Below are 20,423 nucleotides of genomic sequence, written 5' to 3' on the forward strand. Positions count from 1 at the left end.
TTTGGACTTCTTGTGACCATGGCTGTTCTAAAACTGACTGTCTTCGCTGTACTGATTGGTGAGGTTTTTGTTTCATTTCAGGTTTTATCCAAGATTTGATAAATCGGTTGTGATAAACCGCGTATAGAAGATTTTAAAGATAAACAATTACATTTTTATATTTTAAGTTATTATATGTGTTGTATAAGGAATAAATCTATCTCGCCTTATTTAATATATTTTATTAAGCCAAATTCTAACAAGATTGTATTCGTATTTTGGGTATCAGTTAAAGCGCACTGGTTGTTATATTTCTTTGTCCACCCCTTACAGGAGCGGCGCTGGGTTCCACTCTGTATGTGAGCCGCCCTCTCTCCAAAGACGGTCCGTCGGGCGGATCGCGGATAATCAACGGGATGGAGGCTACCCCGGGAGAGTTCCCACACCAGGTTACACTCCTGAATAACGGCTACCACTCGTGTGGTGGATCCGTCATTGCCAACGACTGGGTCCTCACCGCCGCCCATTGCGTCGACGGACAGTGAGTAGAGTTGACTAACATCATCATTTAAAGTAAATTGTCCAAATCATTTGTTTTAAATACATTTTAGTAATAATAATATGCACCAGTTTAAGGAAGTTATATCATTTTGTTTCTTTATGAGAAGCAAAGGTGTAGAAATAGAGGTGGGGGGGGGGGGGGAGGGTGAAACGTGCGGGATGTAATGATCAAAGAATTATTGGCAATATCTTATATCTAATCATTAAATAAAGTTTGCCATTGTTTTTGATTGAAAAGCCAAAAGCAAAGCGGCGGAACTATAGGAAATCGAAAAAAAACAATGTCATGACTACCTGCGTTTATTCCAGGGCTTTGTCCTCCCTGGCCGTTGTGGTGGACCTACACGACTTCAACAACCCCGGCAGTAGCTACATCTGGTTCGATATTGCACAGATCATTATGGTAAGAGATACGTGTTCTAATCAAACGGAAATCTGAACCTTGAATTATTGAAGCCTGTGTTTGAGTCATGCAATGTTTTTTGTTTTTCAACTTGACATGAATGCGCTCGTAGTGTGTTCACTCATCGTAATATTGGCACACTTTGTTCTTTTATCGTAGCTATGGTTCAATTTGTTTTCGCATTGTTATAATGGTACACTTCCGTAAAATCTGTTCTCTCATCGTAGTATTGGTACAACTTGTTCTCTCATATTAATATTGGTACAATTTGTTTTCGAATCGTAATAATGTTACATTTTGTTTTTTCATCGTATTATTTGCTTCGCATTTTGTTTTCGCATCGCAATAATGGTACACTTTGTTCCGCCATTGTGTCTTTGGACAATTTTACTGAGTCTCCGTTTTAAAATACATACTATTTAAAAGCTAGTGAAATCTCATTAGCAACGCATGTTTCAATCGTAAAATGCGACCAGACATTTTTTGAACCGTTTTCTTCTAGCATAACAGTTACAACAAGGGGCCCGGTGGTTTCCCTAACGACATGGCTCTGCTGCGTCTGTCCAGATCCACACAGCCGGATATCACGAAAAACATCATCGAGTTGGCACCGGGAGGGACGTCGTTCGCCGGCGAGAGATGCACCATTTCCGGCTGGGGAACCACAGGTATAAACGCATTGAGTCTCCTTCGGGCTTGAGACGTTAATTTATTATACAAATTTATTTTATACTAGCCGTCTGAATTTGAATTTACGTGTTAAAAAAGTAATTTGATATACCATCATTAAAAGCTATTTTTTTTGCTTGAGTATATGATATTAAAACTAATTTACGTTCGAGCAGTGGTAACTATAAAAAAAATCATTCACTTCAATGTATAGTGTACTACAAGCATTTGTATTCGAAGCATTTGATTAAACGAGTAAGCTTTCTGCTTTCCGTAGAAACCGGAACCGGCGCGTCCATTCTGATGAAAACTGACGTCAACGTCCTCACGAAGGCGCAGTGCACTGTATACTGGGGCTCAAGCATCCTCGACCAGCACGTGTGCATCTGGGGTCAGGACACCGCTCAGGGATCTGGCTCGTGCAACGTAAGCTTTCCTTAAATTCCACCGGATGAAACATCATATAGGCGCAGTTGTTCTTGTAGCAACACTCTCTAAGACAAAGTCATGAATCGGGTAACCGGGATGTTTTCCCCTTTTTAATATATAGCTAAATTGTTTCATCTGTATTTATTTTTTCTCGCTGGAGATTCCATTTAGCTGGCTTACTAGTCAGCAGTGTCCAAATTATATAAATATCAGATCCCATGGGGGAATCATTTAATGTTAAACCATTTAAGTGATGTCAACTGCGACGTCAGTGGCTGATCTAGCGGGGAGAGAGGTAGGGCACAAGGGCCCGTGCGCCCCCCCCCCCAAAAAAAAAGGGCCGGCAAATGAACCCTTAAAACATCTAATTCAACCTTAAAGTTGCATTTTTACTGATACGATTGTTTTTATATATCGGAAAGGATGAATAAATATCGAAAACAATGGTTCTTATGAAGGATACCATGTTTTACTTTAAAGAAAGGTGTGGAAAACATGATATTTATACCTTACGAGACGGTTGTGGAACAGTGCTAATATTTTAGGGCCCACCAGTCATTTAATACCTGTGTGTTTTCTGCTATTAAATACACGGATAAATTCGTGTTATCAGTAATTAATACTTTTCATAAATGCATTATTAAGTAAGTAGTTAAAGGTTTCTCCCTCAATATCTATGTTTGATATACATGTTTATGTATTGATTTTAATCACGAGTATCACCTTAAATCGATACCTTGACAATTTAAACGCTGATATAAACGGATATTCAACATTATTACATACGCCCAGGCGCTTGATAAAGCAAGAAATTTATTTTGAAACTGCACGCGTGGGTAGTATAAAAACATCACAAACTGACTATAGGTAATTTCATTAAATCAAAGTCAAGTGAGATACAATAGTTTATTATAACAACTACCCAAGTGTTTTTCAAACACAAAAGGTTAACAGTGAGCTTCTTATGATATTACTCTGATTATAATCACTATTGGTATGTAATGATATACTTCTTGTAGGGGGACAGCGGCGGCCCGCTCGTCTGCCGGGGTTTCCTGGCCGGTGTCACATCATGGGGACGCAGTGGTTGTCACGACAACGGTTTCGTCACATCCCCCAGCGTCTACGCGAGTGTTAGCTACTTCCGGTCCTGGGTAAACAGCAACTGCGGCGGCTGCCTCTAGATGTGTTCTTGTATTTTATTATTTGAAATAAAACTCTACGCATTCACCTCTGTTGTTTTGAACCTGTAAACGAAGTGAATAGTAGCAGACTTATAGCTGCAGCCTTTGTATCTTATTCGACATTCTTTTTAAGATGACAAACGCTTACAACGTTTCATATAAGTAAACATATCTTTGACGGTCATCTTGTATGGCTGACATGGTTATCTTCAAGACTTGTATGGTTAACATGGTTATCTTGTATGGTTAACATGGTTATCTTGTATGGTTAACAAATGTATCTTGTATGATTAACATCGGTACTCCATCGCTCTTGGTTCCGTTTTCTGGTTTACTAGTACTTGTGTCCACTTGAGAAGCCATGTGAAGCGGGAGGCGGACAAAATACCCCCTCCCAAATACCTCCCGCTCATTTTTGTATAGGTGGACATAATCCCTACATCAATTTTTTACTCATACTAAAATCAGTGGGAGGGGTTTTGTCCGGGGGGATTTTGTCCTACGCACGACAGCTACCCCTGTAGGATCGAACCCACAACCTCTTGGGTGACAGGCGGTCATCAATACCACTAGACAACGCTCACCCACTTATGCCTATTACGAAACAGATCGAAAGTTGTGTGTTCAATTGTTTGTAATATTTCTACGCATAGATTCTGTTTTAAGCTATTATTGTTTTGGCGATTATTTTGTATCATTAACTTTTGAATGTCTCTACGATCACTTAGCGGTATTCAACTGACTTCATTCCAAAGTTTTTGATTTGAAACTGTTCGTGTTAAACTGGTTACAACTCTTCCTTCTTCATACTACATTTTTACTAAACATTTTTTTTTTCAATTAAACCATATGAAGCAAAGGACGAATAAAACCACGCCATGAAAGTTGCTGCTGCTGTTTTGTGATGATATTGTTATAAATAACACGCCGTGACAAAATATTCTATTTCTACCAATTTTGAATTGGCATAAAATTTCCACCTCCAATAATAATGATGATGATGATGAAAAAATGTTGGCTTTATTTAATTTGATACAAAAAATGTTGAAGTTTAAATTGTAACATTAAATGTTATTGTATTTGTTAACTGGATCAATACTTGTGACCATAAAGTGACACGTGCTGTAAAAACAATGGTGATAGGGGCCCATCTCTGTCGATTAAGGGCCTACCTCTGTCAGTTAAGGGACCATCAGCCCCAGGTGTGAATGGGCAATGTTGTCAATTAACTACCTGCCAATTAGGGCCTATGTCACACATTGCGCCACTAAGGCTGACACTTTGCCATATTTCAGAAAGTGTAAAAGAACATTTTCATTGGTTTAGCGGTAGAATGCAATTTTGAATATTTTTTGGTCACTTATTATTAATACATTTAAATGTTTGTTTGAATCATTCAATCAACAGTTTTGACTGTGACCTTTTCTGTGTTTCTAGCACCGGAATTACGTATAAAAGACAAGGTGAATTGTAAGTTACAATTATTATTATAAGGATTATTGATTATCATTGTTATTGATGTTTTAGTCATTAATGTCATTATTATTATTTTTATATTAATATTTAAACTGATTTTATTCAAATCGTATCTTTTGTTGCTTAGAAATAATCTGTTGGTAATAGCAAAGTTGAGTCGATAAGCATATTTAACTTCTTACGCTTTTGCAAGAGCCATTAAGAGCTATTAAGACCATTATTAAAACGGCGACTAAGAGCTACTCAGAAGTTTTGCAAGAGCTGCTAATGATTTTTTAAAAGAACCAAGAGCTGTTCATAGAGCTTCTAGCACTAAATTGAAGACAGGCTGTTTTATATGGTCCCTAATTTTGTTAGAATTTGACTGCCATGAATGAGATTTTAACAGCTACTCATAACTACTAAACGCAGTAATTGAACAAATTTTGAGAAAATTTAATAATTATCAAGGGAGGGAACTCTTTCTCAGCGCCGAATGTTTGATTGTCCGCCCTTCTTTATTTTGGCGCCTTTCTCACTTGTTCTCTAGTTTAATCCGGTTCGGACGTGTGTTTTCTATATTTTATTTATATTTGAAGTTATTTTTTTCATATGAAAAACAGTAATGGAAATACAAAGACACTAGGAGCTATTGTTAGAATTTGACCACATTATCTACACAATTTCATCTTTACAAAATAAGTTGGACAAATGTAATATCTATTATATACTGCGTATATACCCGTCAGGAAAATATAGTTTGTACAATGATTTTTCTTCAACCAGAAAGGACATACATGTAGTAGCAATTAGCCATTTATTATTTCTTGTAAGGTTTATATTTGTGTGTTGGTCCCTTAGTGTGTGTATACTACGTGATTAATCACCTCATAGATGCTACGTCGGAAGGCAATATTTTGTTTCAAATGAATAGTTTAATAACTTATTTATTAAATATAACAATTTATTTAAATGATACAAGGCGCAATCTACGCCGCATACAGAGGCCCGCCTTCGGTCTTTTACTCGATTCTGATTTAAAGTTTCTTAAAGAAATATCTTTTTCATGGATATCTATTTAATTATGCCATCAAAATAATTCAGATATTGCCATACGTTATTCCATTACATAATTATACTTAAAAGTGCGAATTAATTATCTCCCAGTAGTAGTTAAACGTTCTTAGTAGTTAGCACGCTGCAGACGACAATGTTAATTCACGACATGAATCGGATGTTATCAAACTGTTTTGTGTGTTCATTTTCGTTTCCATTCTGAAATCGAAAGTAGAATACTTTAAAAAGAAGAGGGATTTTCGATTCCGTATATGCTGCAACCACTTCATGGATCCAACTCCGATCACTACCATTAACAATCGTTGATTTCCTGTAGGCTTTTAGCCCCAATATCACAAAATACTGTTAAGACTAAATCTCTATCGTATCTCGAAAAACTGCATACCATACACGTAAATAAAATTTAAAATCTTTCTCTTTTTAAAAAGTAGATTCTCGTTAGTTAGGTTGATGAAAAACGGTGGTCAATATACTTTATTATACTTCATATTTTAATAATTACTCATGTACATTCTTTAGAATTATTCTAAGGCATATTAAGCCATGGGGCTTATCAACAAAACATATACAAGGATGCTCTTTTAAAATGAAAGAAGTTTCTATAACTTTGAATCATGCAGCACTCTCAGTGAAACACTCATATACATCAAATGAATAACAAAGTACATCAATTTTGATTGATAAACCTTTACCTACTAACAAAATAATGATTCTGATAACAAGGTTGTAAAAGTTGTCAACGTGTATTTATTAGCGGAATGCGCAAAAATATTAAATGATTGGTGAATGCTAAAAAAATACTGTGGTCAACTATCGTCTCATGGGGTAGAACTATCCTGTTTATGCTCATTTCGTTCAAATTAAACTTGGTATTCTTCATCAGAACCATTGTTTTCGACATTCATTCATCCTTCTTGGAATATTAAAACAATGGTAATGGTTGTGGTTTAGGGCAGTGGTTAGCCCACTCGCTTCTCACCTAGGCGACCCGGGTTCGATTCCCGGCCTGGGCGCATGTGAGTTTGGTTTGTGGTCACCAAGCTGGACAAGTAGGTTTTCTCCGGTTTCCCCCACAACACAAGACCACACTCTCGCGTAACATCGTGCCAACGAGAGTGATTAATATAATGTTGTAATAACTTGTTTCACAATCGTTGTAAAATAGATATGTTTAAACTAAAACAATTGTAATACTTGTGGTAAATCTTATTTGGGAGTAAGAGTGCATCTTTGAAATATATCTCTTTTTAAAAGTAAATTCTCTTGTAAATTATGTTGATGAAGAATGGCGATAAATATACCTTATTACACTTCATTATTTTTTAAATAATAACTCAAGTACATTATATAGAATTATTTTCTAAAGAATATTAAGCAATGGTTTCTTATCAACAAAATATAAACTAGAATGCTCTTTTGAAAATAAATATTTTTTTTTTATAAATTGAGTTGAGATTGAAAAATGACTCGTGTATTTTCGTGATTTTGTGACATCCTTTAACGAAAACAAAATTCTCCGGCGACTTATATGCCCTCCTATCGTCAGAAGTCATTGCACTTTTTCAGTATTTTCGTTGTAAAAATAAGACGGTGTTTTTTTTTGGCTTTTTTGTGCTATAAGACATGAAAAACCTAAAATTTCGGCAACCATTTACAGATTATACTGTATATTTATCGATCATTTATTCAAGACAGTGCTACTGGTAAAATTGCACTTTAAAGTTACAAACTGTTAGAATTTAATTAATAAGTTTCCCCGATAGTTTTTTTATTACCATTCTATTTACCATTACAGTCTGGTATTAAATGTCTGTAAGAATGCATCGCCTCCTTTTGTTTACCACTAATCCTTGTGTTTCCTAGTAATAAATATATGACACATCGACATCAGGACTAAATATATAAATATTTTACCATTCATACATACAGGATTAGAGAACAATACCAGGGAACGCTACGTAATATGAATGACATAGACACGTCCATCAGGTTTTGTTATATATATCTGTCTTAAAGGAAAATGCCGACAACAGTATAGAGGGGAATAAAGAGCTTTTATTTACTTACTAACTATAGCTCCAAACTACATATATTTGCGCGCATATCAAATGATAATGATATATAGACTGTTATAATCGCGCAAACAAAAGCATGCACATACAATTATACATACAGTAATTGTATGCATATAATGTTACAAATAAACAATGCATGAAAAAAGATATAATACATACGCATGTAAAGAAACGTAATGAGAAAAACATTAAGACAGTGTCCAAATCCAAAAGTTGGGGTAGGTCAGTAGTATAGAGTTAACGAGAGTCAATGTTTTTGAATGGCAGTTTGCACGGCCTGAATGCTATTATATCTGGTGCGAACGTGATAAGGTATCTTTGCGAAGCATATGCCCGTTTAGTGTTTGAAGAGCGCGTTACTTTAGTAAAAGGCAACAGCCTTATCCAGTTCCACCTCCCGTGGACTATTTAAAGAATAATAAAAACCCACTTTTGCCATGTAGTCATAAAGAAGAGTCATACCATTGTATTATGAAGGCGCGAAACATTGTCAGCCAGTGAGTTAAAACGGCCTGGATTATATACAGAATTCGAACTCGAATTCTAAAATTAAATATAGCCATGAGCCAGAAAACGCGCCTAAGATAATCCATCACAGTCGGGTTCCTACACGAACCTTTATTAATAATCATTCATGCTGTAATATTATAACAGTGCACATAAACCAGTTGGTAAGCCGAAACGAAAGTAAAAAGACAATGATAGTTTTGTAGCCTCTTTTCTCCATTAACACTCGCACGGCTTGTGTTATTTTTGTAAATATCTCTGGGGACCGTGAAGCCCCGAATGGAAGTATCAATCTCTGGGGACCGTGAAGCCCCGAATGGAAGTATCAATCTCTGGGGACCGTGAAGCCCCGAATGGAAGTATCAATCTCTGGGGACCGTGAAGCCCCGAATGGAAGTATCAATCTCTGGGGACCGTGAAGCCCCGAATGGAAGTATCAATCTCTGGGGACCGTGAAGCCCCGAATGGAAGTATCAACCACACAAGAAAAAATCTTGCTTTTGTGAAAACGTCATTTCAATCCAGTTGCCGGGTTATTTGAGGGGTGAATCGGAACACTTCGGTATGCACTTTGAAGATGTTGTTGAGTTTATATAGGTCTGCCCGCGCCCTATAATGGCTGCATTATGGCTTGACCCCGTCACATCCCCAAGTGTGACTTAAACAGAATTTTGAAGCCAAAAGGGGAGTTTTATCCCCATCGGTTGATGGGATATTCGTCAAAGGAGTAATTTTTTACCCAAAATGCCGCAAAACCTGCGATGAATGACATCTAGGGAGGTCCCACAGCTCTGAATATTGGATATGGTTTCATTTCTCTAGTCTTAAATTTGATATTGCATTGTATCTTAAAAAACATTTACGTGTAAGAAAGGTATTTATTTGAAGGATAGGCAAGACTCACGGTCAGTTCATTGACAAGAAAGTGTTGTGAGAACAGGACTTTTTGCCCACTATATGTATTAATATTTCTAATATATATATGAACTGACCACTTTGTTGTCGATGCCCGACTATTGCCTCACTATTTACTTATTGGAAATTCTTCAAGACCAGAGAGTGCGTTGACATTACTTGTTTTGCCTACATGTTTATTAAATGTACATGTACATATATAAAGAGGGTTATTATGGTTGTTTTAAAAATAATAATGATTAATAATATAGGTTTTTTTTTTTTTTGTTTTTTTTTTTTGTTTTTTTAAACGGCCTGCGCCCGATTTTTTCCATTTTAATATGTATGTGCGGGATAAAAAAATACATAATATACTTTCTATACCCAGTGCCTTCTCTTTTTTATCAATAGGTCGTAACCATGTATATTTTCAAAATTTCAATATCTTTAAGTGAATGAATGAATTAGGGCTAGGATCAAAAACTGCAATAAACCTGGACCAGAAGCGTTATATTACAACACCATCACCATAGCATGTAAAATCATCATGGACTTCTAATAGCACTATGGATGTAACGGTTTAAATCGGTAGAATTGTTAACTCAAAATGTCTCTATACAGTTTATACCGATATTGGTTTTCTTTCTTGACAACTTCGCCCGAAAAATAATTTGGTTTCGTTTTAGGTTATGGTGACTTGCATTTAATAATTTATGGTTAAATCGATGTATATCATCATACTCCTTAATACCTCATCCTTTCATGTGAAAACGAAAGAAGAAAAAAAAAGAAATGTTTTGTCACCATAATGTAGATTGAAAATCAGTAATTTATAGCTACTAAAAGTAGTAGAGATCCAATTTATACGCGTTCATCTCATAACTCCATGTATGAAATGTTTGTTTACCGGGCTTGATAATAATGGATAGTCGATTTGGTATTCATCGTTCCAGATAACCTGCTTAAATCCATAAATTCCATTCGTATGTTTCGGTAATTCCAAAAGGTAAAATATGTAAAACAATAAATATTCTATATACATTTGGCTGTTAGCTTAGTATTTCGTTCATCGTGTGAATCACTATCGTGTGTGTCGCTTAAGGTGCCGGTTATCATTTCGTTCCCTCTATGCTCATTCTTGTTCAATATAACATAATGTGTTTGTAGTTGTCAGGTAAACCTGCCATATTTGTTGTTTGTAATGAACGTATCTCTAAGCAAGGCGCCGGAGGGGATCGTGATGCCCCTCACTAAGATAAAGTTTTACTTATAGGGAATTATTTTCTAAGCTTCATTAGGATGTTTGAGCAGTCATTGTATTACCAACCTTTTGAAAAGGGCCCCAACAACAGGTGCACGGCGTATACAATGAATGTGCTTTATATTTTATTTAGAAAAAAAATAAAATTATTTATGCTTTCTGTTTCTTTTTGATGATAAAGCAGTCGTTGTATTACCACCCTTTTAAAAAAGGGCCCCAACAACAGGTACACGGCGTATACAATGAACGTGCTTTTTATTTTATTTTGTTTTATTTCTTAAGAAATTATTAATGTATGTTTTTTGCTTCCTTGGGATGTTAAAGCAGTCATTGTATTACCACCCTTTTAAAAAAGGGCCCCAACAACAGGTACACGGCGTATACAATGAACGTGCTTTTTATTTTATTTTGTTTTAAGATAAAGCTTAGCCATATAATAATAAGGTGTAACACGCTTAATTACATCATTGACTGGTACCTAAAATGGTTTCTATCTGCAAAGTAATTTACGGCAAATCCTGGCGGGCGACTACAATCGTTATAATTCTTACTTTCGAAGAAGCACGTTTGGGTATAGCTACGATAACGGCTTATCATCGACAATTTCGTTGTTTCCGTTTTCGAGTTCTGATACGATTTGGGCTTCCGTTTGCACGCGAAATTTAGTATTTGTGGCCGATGAGTAATTTTCCACTTCCACACTGCTTGACAGTTTATCACTGTCAACTATGTTAAATCCATATTTAATTCCCGAGAGTGAATATTCACGATCTTGGAATCATGTCGGCAGATGTTGTTTCCATGCTTCATATTTAAGTAATGTAGGTCGGCTTACAGGTTTTTTGTTGTCTTGACAAGCTGGGTACGGTGGCTGGTCTTCCGACTGGTGGTTGTAGCGGCATTTTCTTTCAAACGGGCATGAGCCTTTTGCCTTAAATATCTTGCAGTCTTCCCTCGACTCTGGCGATTGGTATGGCGGCTGTACGATTTGGAGCGTTTCGGTACTAACATTTGAAGCTCCATGTGAGGGGGAAAGGTTCCCCAGTTAAAGCGATGTTCAGCTTGTAGCTCCCTATAGTGATAGTGGAAGTCATAATTTAGAACGCTATTCCATTCAAAGGTGTCTGCAATTTCGAATATTTTCGTTGTATATGCCAGGTTAAATTCTACATCAGACCTGGTCAGTTCATTTGAAGCAATCAGATGATTACGGAGCCTCATGTTTGCAGCACCCCACTCGTACATTATAATCCCTCAGAAGGGGTGTTCGTCGTCCTTGTTTAGTACTATCGTTTCTTTATCGTAGGAACGGAGGATATACACTTGGCGTTTATTCTGTCTCCGCAGTTTATTTCGTTCCGACAGAAAATGTGTTATATGTACGGCCTTCTTTGACTGCGACTTCATGGTGAGATATCGGGTCCATGAAGTTTCATCTATCTCCAAGCTTTGCCTTTTGCGGGCCCGAGTTCGAGGATGTTGCCAATAACAACCGGCGCCTACCAGTGAAGCTTCGTTAGTCGATCTTTTGTCAATCTGGTTCTGAGTTTCATTTATCACAATGGAATGTGGAGTTTTCAATTTTTGGATTTCCTGTGCGATGTTCTTACCACATCCAAGAGGTAGTCCTAGACCTTTCAGATCAGATTCGTATAAAAGCACACGCAAATCCTTAGAGATAAGCTCTTCCTGTCGTAAAGCTTGCTTAACGTTTCTGGGCAAATGAATTGTTGCTGCCCAATTGTCAAAATTAAACTCGTTGAAAGAGTTGTCAATTTCCGCGTTTTCAATCATCTTTTAAACTGAATGTCACTTAGCATAACATTTTTAATCCTTCGGAATCAAAAAGAAAAAGAATGCAGTTACTGCAAGGCTTGAATTGAATGATAGTTAGACCGAGCGTGGGCTGATGAGCGGGATGAAACCACGTGACATGTGAATTAGTGCCCAGTCGGGGCCAAACATGAGAGCAGCGGCCGTGTTGGCCCTACCTCTTAATGCAATTAAGAATCTGAATTTTAACAAACTTCGCAGGAAGAATAAATAGTCGGCGACAGAAATGCCCGATTAAAACCTGCCTAGTTTTATCATGATCCTCACCGATGCATTATACCAGGCTTATATTTTATCACATTTGTTTTGTTTCCGGTTAAAAATAGCCTTCGCGAATTTTTCTGTACTTCACATGTTTAATATAACATTTCTCTATTTCTCTATTTTGATTGGCCCGAAAAATATCAGGCAGCATGATTGTGATTTAATTAACAAAGTCATTTCTTAACTGGCAATATTTTTGCAACCCACACGTATATATCTGATTTTGTATTTCTGATGAAGTTTTTAATTAAAAACAGTAGTTTATTATCTGCTAACGCTAACAGCCATTTTGTCTAGTATAAATGACTTCATATAGGTCTCGCAGTTGATACAGAAAATTTATATCCTCGTTAATGGTGATCTTAATATGCATTGATTCAAGCAACACAATGTGGTTTGTCACAAATGATTGAAGCATAATAATAATAATAATAATAATAATAATAATAATAATAATAATAATATCTTTATTTTAAGAAGGTGACATATTAAGATCATGTACAAAACTACAGAATCTTATTTTCGATATGGCCCTCTGAAACAGAATGAAAATATGGCAAATAATCATAAGACAAACATGAAGACGATGCATTATCACCTTTTGAAATATTTTTGGATAAGGTTACCTTAGCCATAACAAATCTTCTTAACACTTACTTCCAATCACAAAGCAGTTTCGATAGTACAAATCACCATGTTCCTTCCAGCACAGTAAACCCCAACTCATATACACTATCGTTATTGAAGTGACTCCACTTGGAGCTGAAGATTGTCTTCGTATTTTAAAAAAGCACTGAAGATTCTAGCCCTAACCTTATTTATGGATCAGGTGTTGTATTAAAGCTGGTCTCTCACAGATTGAACGTTTAGACAACTTTTTTTTTTTTGTCTTGGAACGAGCCAACTTTTGCGAAAATCCATGGAAACCATTTATGTTAGACTGTTGACAAAAACAAGATCGCAGATCTTAATAATTATGTTAAAAAATTGATGTTTTATGCATTTTTCTTAATATATATGCAAAAAGCTACAGGAACATGCTCAGTAGCAAAAAGTTTAAACATAAACCCGGTTTAGTGGCAATGGGCAACGCCAAAGACATATAACACAAATTCACAAACAAGAAACATAGAACATAAACCGGTAGTAACGGTTTAAACCATAAATCATTATTTTTCGAACGGAAATATGAAAATCTAAGATCTGATTTTTTTCTCAGCAATCTTATATTATTGGTTTGCAGATATCTACGCAAAAATTTGCTCTTTCCAAGACAATTTTATTTTTGTAAAAATGGTATATCTGTGAGAGTGCAGTCTTCCTGTAAATCTTTTGAATTACTCATTGCGTACAGCGCCAATTCGACCAGTGCAGTTTTTAAAAGTATGACCCTTACGGCGTCAGTATCCACGGAACTATATCCCTGCTGATCGTTCTTAGTTAAAGGTCATTTAACGTATTATTTATAAACGTGCTTTCATCTTCTTCATTCAAACAATGTTATAATAACTCATGTTAAATGTGGGTTTGTCTCAAAGATTCGACTAATGTCCGTGAATCATTGTTTCTGACAAGCCCTCGATGAAGGAAAATTAGGGCAGTATTGTGTGATATCACAAAAACTCGAGTCGTTTTCTGATCTGAGCGGGATTCATAAAGTTTCAGTTTAGATTATTCTTATTCAACCAAATATATTAATTTTAACTGTCGATACGACACTTAGAATTTACATAATCATATTGAGACTGCTAATACGTTGATCTTGAAAAAATATCTTTGTGCTAGGCAGTCACTAGTTACTAGTCACATCAACGACAGAAGCTCTGCTTATTTCATGTAAACAAAACAAACCCTATCATCCGAAAAAGCATATGAAAAACACGATCATCCAATTTGTCATTGTCTGGGACTGGCACGGAAACGACGTATAATTACTGGAGCAGCTCGTCTCGCATCATTTGAAAATTAATACGCTGTTTCATGTCTGAAGCAACTCGATCCGTTAAAACAAACTGTCCTCTCTCTAAATGAATACTTCTGTTACACTATCTTACCCTTCTAGTTTAATGCATTCATCGGTTGCAGAATCTACGACATATAGTCTCAGAAACTCTTCGCGGTTACGGAACTTTGCAAATTGATATTGCAAATCGCAACACTTCTCTCAGATATTTCCATCACATTCAATCTTTCCGTCATCCACAAGAGAACCGTTTAAACAATTATGATCATGAAGTACCAGCTCACTTTAACAATGGGTAAAGGGTCAACGACATCAATCATGCGCGCCTTCGAGTGCATTGCAGCTTTTTAGAGTGCGTGTATAATTTACGTCATAAATGCTCCACCGGAAGGAGTTATTTTGCTTCCAATTAATATTTCAATCAAAGATAACTTTACTACTTGTTCACCATATTAAATGAAACAATGCGCAGTCTAAGCCACTTATATAGCCACTATTCGGTCTTTTACTAGAGTTTGATTGAGAGTTTAGTTTCTTTGACAAATCGACGCCTGATGGAGCACTGCCAAATATTATTTTGGAAACTTGTTTGTCGAAGTGTTTGAGTAAACGAATCACGTTACCAAACTCCGGTAATAAAACAAAGGCGGGGCTTTAAAGCGGCATAGACTGCCCTTTGTCTTATTCAAAATTTAAAATGGTAAAGAAAAAGGCAAGATAACCATCATTCGAAGCAATGAATTGCGTTCCAGTATTACATTTATGACGTCATTTACCACGTAGTTTATACACACACTGGTTTTAGTTAAAATCTTATCCTATCGTAGAATGTCCCCAGTGAATATGTGGAGCAATAGAAGGCACGCAATACGTTTTGTTTCTATTATACACTAACCAAAGAAAAAAAATAGTGCTACACTCCACAATCAATTGTTTGGAAATTTACTATTTGCCAAATTTGGATTATCCCTCGATCACAAAAGTAAAAAAAAAACACGTTTATTTTGCCGTTGTCAAATTATACTCTAGATGCCTAATTAAATCACCAGAAACGCCTCAAAAGAGAATAGTAACTGTTCTCCGTTTTTCTTTGTACATGCTCAAGTAATAATTAATACAACTATGCTGGCTGGAATCGACTAGACTCAGTTTCAACCAGGTCCAGTATATAAGCGTGCTATTTTATCGTCAACCTCGTTAATATTCACCGCTACCCGGCCACACATCCCTTCAAAAACATACAGAAAAAATATATATAAATATATTTTTTTTATCAACAAAGCAGTAACATACGCTCCCCTTTCGGGAAAGAAATTGGTAACAAAGACCCCTGTCAATAAACTAATAATTTAATCCTCGAAGGAGGGCCAAATGTCAAAAGGTTGTCGCCATAAGTTACACCCCTTCTAATGCCAATACCTGGATCCGCCCCTGATTATAGTATCTTTCTGAATAGCAAATTTATTTTCAGAATATGCGTATAAAATTATCTGACTCAACATTTCGCTTTTTAGTTTATAAATCGTATTTCATCTTTGTCTGTGCATCATTTGCTGCGCATTATTATTTTGCGAACTATCGACAAATCGCGCAAACAATGGAAGTGGCCATACAACATACATCGATTAAAGACATCCCAACACCTTACTTTTAAGAAAATTTACCATTTTTAAAGTTAAATCTTTTATAGCTACAAGCGCCCCCAATTTCCCATATTGGGTCACTTCTTACCCAGATTTGCGCATATCGTGATGGCAATGTATTAGCAAACCTAAAAACATTGACCAAGACGAGAACACTAATGAGAAATGTTTTAATTATTCGTCAGTATCAGATTAATGACGTCCCTTTGGTACGAAATAAAGGCCAAATTACATCGTTTCGGAAGAAACTACTCATAGTTACATTTGTGACGATACTGTTATATAAGGTTTACAGTCTGTTCGTACCCTTGTCATTTCATACCCTCCGATGTTAAGTAATTTCGTTCCCTTTATCATTCCCGAGTCATACCGTTACCTTTATTTTATTTTGTATAACGGCATACAGGGAAAACATTAGATTTTAAGCTGAATGGTTTGTGGTTTTATATATAGGCCGAACTATGGTGGATCTCCTTGATCAACATTGTTTATACGCGTACACCGGATATTGTCACTTTACCAAATACAAAGTGGGTACATTTTATTTTCCTTATTATGTTTTTTTTACGTTTTTTAATGTACACAATGGAGTTTTTCCAAATTTATGAAGTTGGGGGTCGTAAAGGTTACAAATCAGTGTAATCTTGCTTTCAAATTGGTCGGTAAACTACATACAGAAAATTAATTTAGTGGAGTTTTGATTAGTGACCAAATATGTAACAATATCTGGTCACCGCGTGGACCAATTGTATCTCCCCTAAACAATCTTTGTAAAACAATGCCACCATACACATAATGAGGGAGGCTGTAATGATGTGTCCCATACATGTACATATGTTACCTACTAAAATCCAAATTAAAGGCCCAAATCTTAGAACATTTGGCCTTTAACAATTTAAATTTCCAAATTTGGTATTTTCTATTTCCAAATCTGGCCACGTAGTGAGCACAGCTAGGGTGTAAGGTGAAGGCTAATGTCTTTATCTACAATGTTACTTATCTATACCTATTTTAAAGAGTCACTGTGTGTGATATATAGCTTCCAAAGCCGCATAAAGACATGCATAGAGAGTCACATACCTCATGATCGAACATATTCTGGAGAAAACATGAAACATTTTAAACGTTGTTGTTTATTTACTTACTGATACGAGAAAAAAAAACAAGAAAAAAGGTACTTTGTAATACTTTGTAACTATTTTAATACACACATTGACATCCATTATATTTTCAGGAGGCTGAGTCATCATGTCAAACACTGGGCGTAATATCTTCGTTGTCAAAGGACGTAATCGTCTCATTCTACCGAAATACTTCCATGCGGATTCCAATTTGAACCCCACAAATGAGGAGTCTGATTTGTTTCACTTCCCCAAGGAAGACCACTCATCTCACTCTAAGGCAAGTGTATCAGACCTGAAAAAGTTCTGGGAGAACAAAAGTGCTAAACCGCTGATACCTAGTAGTCATACCTGGCAGAAATCACCCTGTCTCAGAAAAGTATGTCTGAAAAGCCGCCAGCGTCGTTTCCAACAGGATTTCACATCGGAGTCTTTAACTCCAGCTTCACCATTGGCGGGACAAAAAAGGAAACATAAAACCCCTCGCCGGCTGATGTCCTTGTGTCCTGAGAGATACAGCCAGTTGATGTCTCCATGCACAACTGCAAGCCCTAATAAACATTCTGACTCGCTGCTGACTGACAATTCCTGGGCAAGTGAAGAAAGTGAAACACCAGTCTCTGAAAAGCCTGTGAGATTAAGCTTGAATGGACTCAGTCCCTTTGTCGAAAGCATTTCTCTGGATGACTCTCATGACAAGAGCCTTCAGCCAGAGGTGAAATATATTGTGAAGGGTGTGGTTAAGGGATTCATGAACACAACTGATGATCAAAGCATTGTCATAGAGCATGAGAATGAATCTATACACACGGATAATGACGATGAAGTAAACCATGTGAAAGTAAGTGAGGATAAGCATGATGGCGATCTAGTTGAAGGCTCTGATCACGAGAAGTCGTTTAATTTAAGCCTGTTGTCAAATAGTGACATTGAAAATGACCAGAAAGAGGATGAGGACAAATTCTGGTCCGAACAAAATCGAGCTCTTGACACTCAAAATAAAATTGGGGATACAAAAGGGAAAATACTTGAACAACTTGGCTTGCTATCTTGTGCTACAGTGAACTGTTCCCTTAATGAACTAGATATTCAGTCACCAACAAAGAATGCTCCTGTGGAAATTGCATCTCAAGCTGACTATAAGCCTAGCTCAGATTTGTTATTACTTATTAAAATGAATGGCTTTGTGCATGAACAAAATGATGGAGTAGAAGGAAAGTGTGTCGGCAGTCGGTCAAGCGAGTTTGATCCCTGTGTGTCACCGGAATTGCATTGTAATGAGACTTCAATGAGCTCTAATCTATGGCCTCTAAAGGAAAATGTTACGTGGTCAGCCACTCTAGATAAATCACTACTGCTGAACTCAGAACATGATAGTGAGATGAAAGATGAAAATGATGTGGCCTTCCGAAAGTTGGGAAGACGTAGAAATCTGAAAAGACCGACGCGACTTCAGTTTGATGAAGATTTGAGCAAAGACAAAGATATCTATGTTCCCAGTCCTAAACTGCCAAAGACACCTTTGGCCCAGAGCCGTTTTGAATTCTCATCAGTGACACTTACCAGAAAAACTGACAGTGATGAAATTGAACTAAGCGAATGTGAAGATCGTGCAACACATGAATATGGTGCTTCTTCTGACATTGAAAATGAATGCCATAAAACACCTGGTCATGACAGTATACTTTGTACCGATTATGACACTGATTTTCTGAATGAGGCACTGAGTGATGGAAGTATTGATATGGACATGGACATTTTTTCCGACAACAACTTACTAGATGTTTCTCTTCTTGAAGGGCCATTGCCTGTCGACACTGAGCTCTTGCCATGGAACAGTACCGATCACGAAACCAATCAGATCCGGTCATTTAATCTTGGTACCCTGCCCAAAACCAATCAGACCCGCCCCTTGAGTCTTCACAGCGAGCCGAAAGTCCATCATACGAGTTCCTTCAGTTTAGGTAGCCAGCCCGAAACAAACCAAACCAATCAGGATGTGACCTCGACTCTGGATTACAAGCCTAAAACTGAGCTTGGATGTTGGAACCAGATTAGTAAATCATGTGACCACTCTGCGCCTTGGAGCTATGTTGAAATTCAGCAGCCAATGGATCTAAGCAGAAATCATAACCACTCTCAATTCCAACATGATGCCTGTGAATGCAATATTTTACCACAACCAGTACCCTCTATAGAGGACTATAGCCGGAACAGCCAGCCACAAGTTTCTGTTCTAGATACATCCTCTGTGTTGAAGGAATTTGGAATTGGCACTGATTTCTATGGATATCAACCTAGCCATGATTCTACCCATTATGCCTCAAAATACTACAACCCATGTTTCTTCAATTCCCCAGCAGGGCATAAGTACTTTGCCAAGCACCTAGCAAAGCGCGAGGAAATGCAACATGCTTGCAGATACATGGGTGGGACTGTTGCTGTGAATAAACCAGTCAATGTGGCAGTTGAGGTGAATGCTCCTGTCGTGCAATCAATTGCTAGTGCTGAAGTGCCAACTTCTGTTTTGAGTCATCATACCATTAGTGATGGTTTTAGGACTGACCATAAAAATGACAATCTAAAGGCCACTGATGTTATATCACAAATGGAATCCAATGTAAGACAAAGACTTGTCGATAAGAGACGATGTGAGGTAAGAGAAGAGACGGATCATCTTCCAGAGGTTCTCAAGGATGTTCACCCATACGTGATATCGGGATCACTGTCCAGCACTTATCTTATGGCGATCGCGAAAAAAACGGACCTCATCAATGAAATGTTCAACGACCCTCTTGACTCGAATGGTGAGATACGGGGCTGGATCGTGGAGAACTGCTACATAACCTCCCCGTCCGTGTTCGCTACCGATCTCCTGTTCCGTCTGTTCACTCTCGGCGAACTACACCAGCATAGCCTTACCTTCCTTGGACACTCAAAGCGATACAGAGCGATCAAACAGTGTGTGTTCAAGCAGTTTTCGCTGAACTCTAACTCTTGGCGTAAATGTGTGATCAGGATGAAGTCAGCAATTAACAGTCTGTTCAAGTATCGCGTCCCCCAGGTGCAGGAGTTTCTGATGTTGCATTCCGGACATTATTAAGT

General features: G+C 37.1%; 1 protein-coding gene across 1 annotated transcript; it reads left to right on the top strand.

Annotated features, from left to right (window-relative positions):
- On the top strand, positions 1-3,271 carry LOC128245146 (trypsin beta-like). Its single transcript, XM_052963389.1, has 6 exons — positions 1-58; positions 313-520; positions 850-943; positions 1,446-1,611; positions 1,890-2,038; positions 3,061-3,271. Exons 1-6 carry the CDS (start codon positions 19-21, stop codon positions 3,223-3,225), a joined length of 822 nt encoding a protein of 273 aa, XP_052819349.1. The 5' UTR covers positions 1-18; the 3' UTR covers positions 3,226-3,271.
- The last annotated feature ends 17,152 nt before the right edge of the window (positions 3,272-20,423 follow it).

This window comes from Mya arenaria, chromosome 8 (genome assembly GCF_026914265.1).
Source record: "Mya arenaria isolate MELC-2E11 chromosome 8, ASM2691426v1".
In the NCBI taxonomy this organism is placed as follows: Eukaryota; Metazoa; Mollusca; class Bivalvia; order Myida; family Myidae; genus Mya; species Mya arenaria.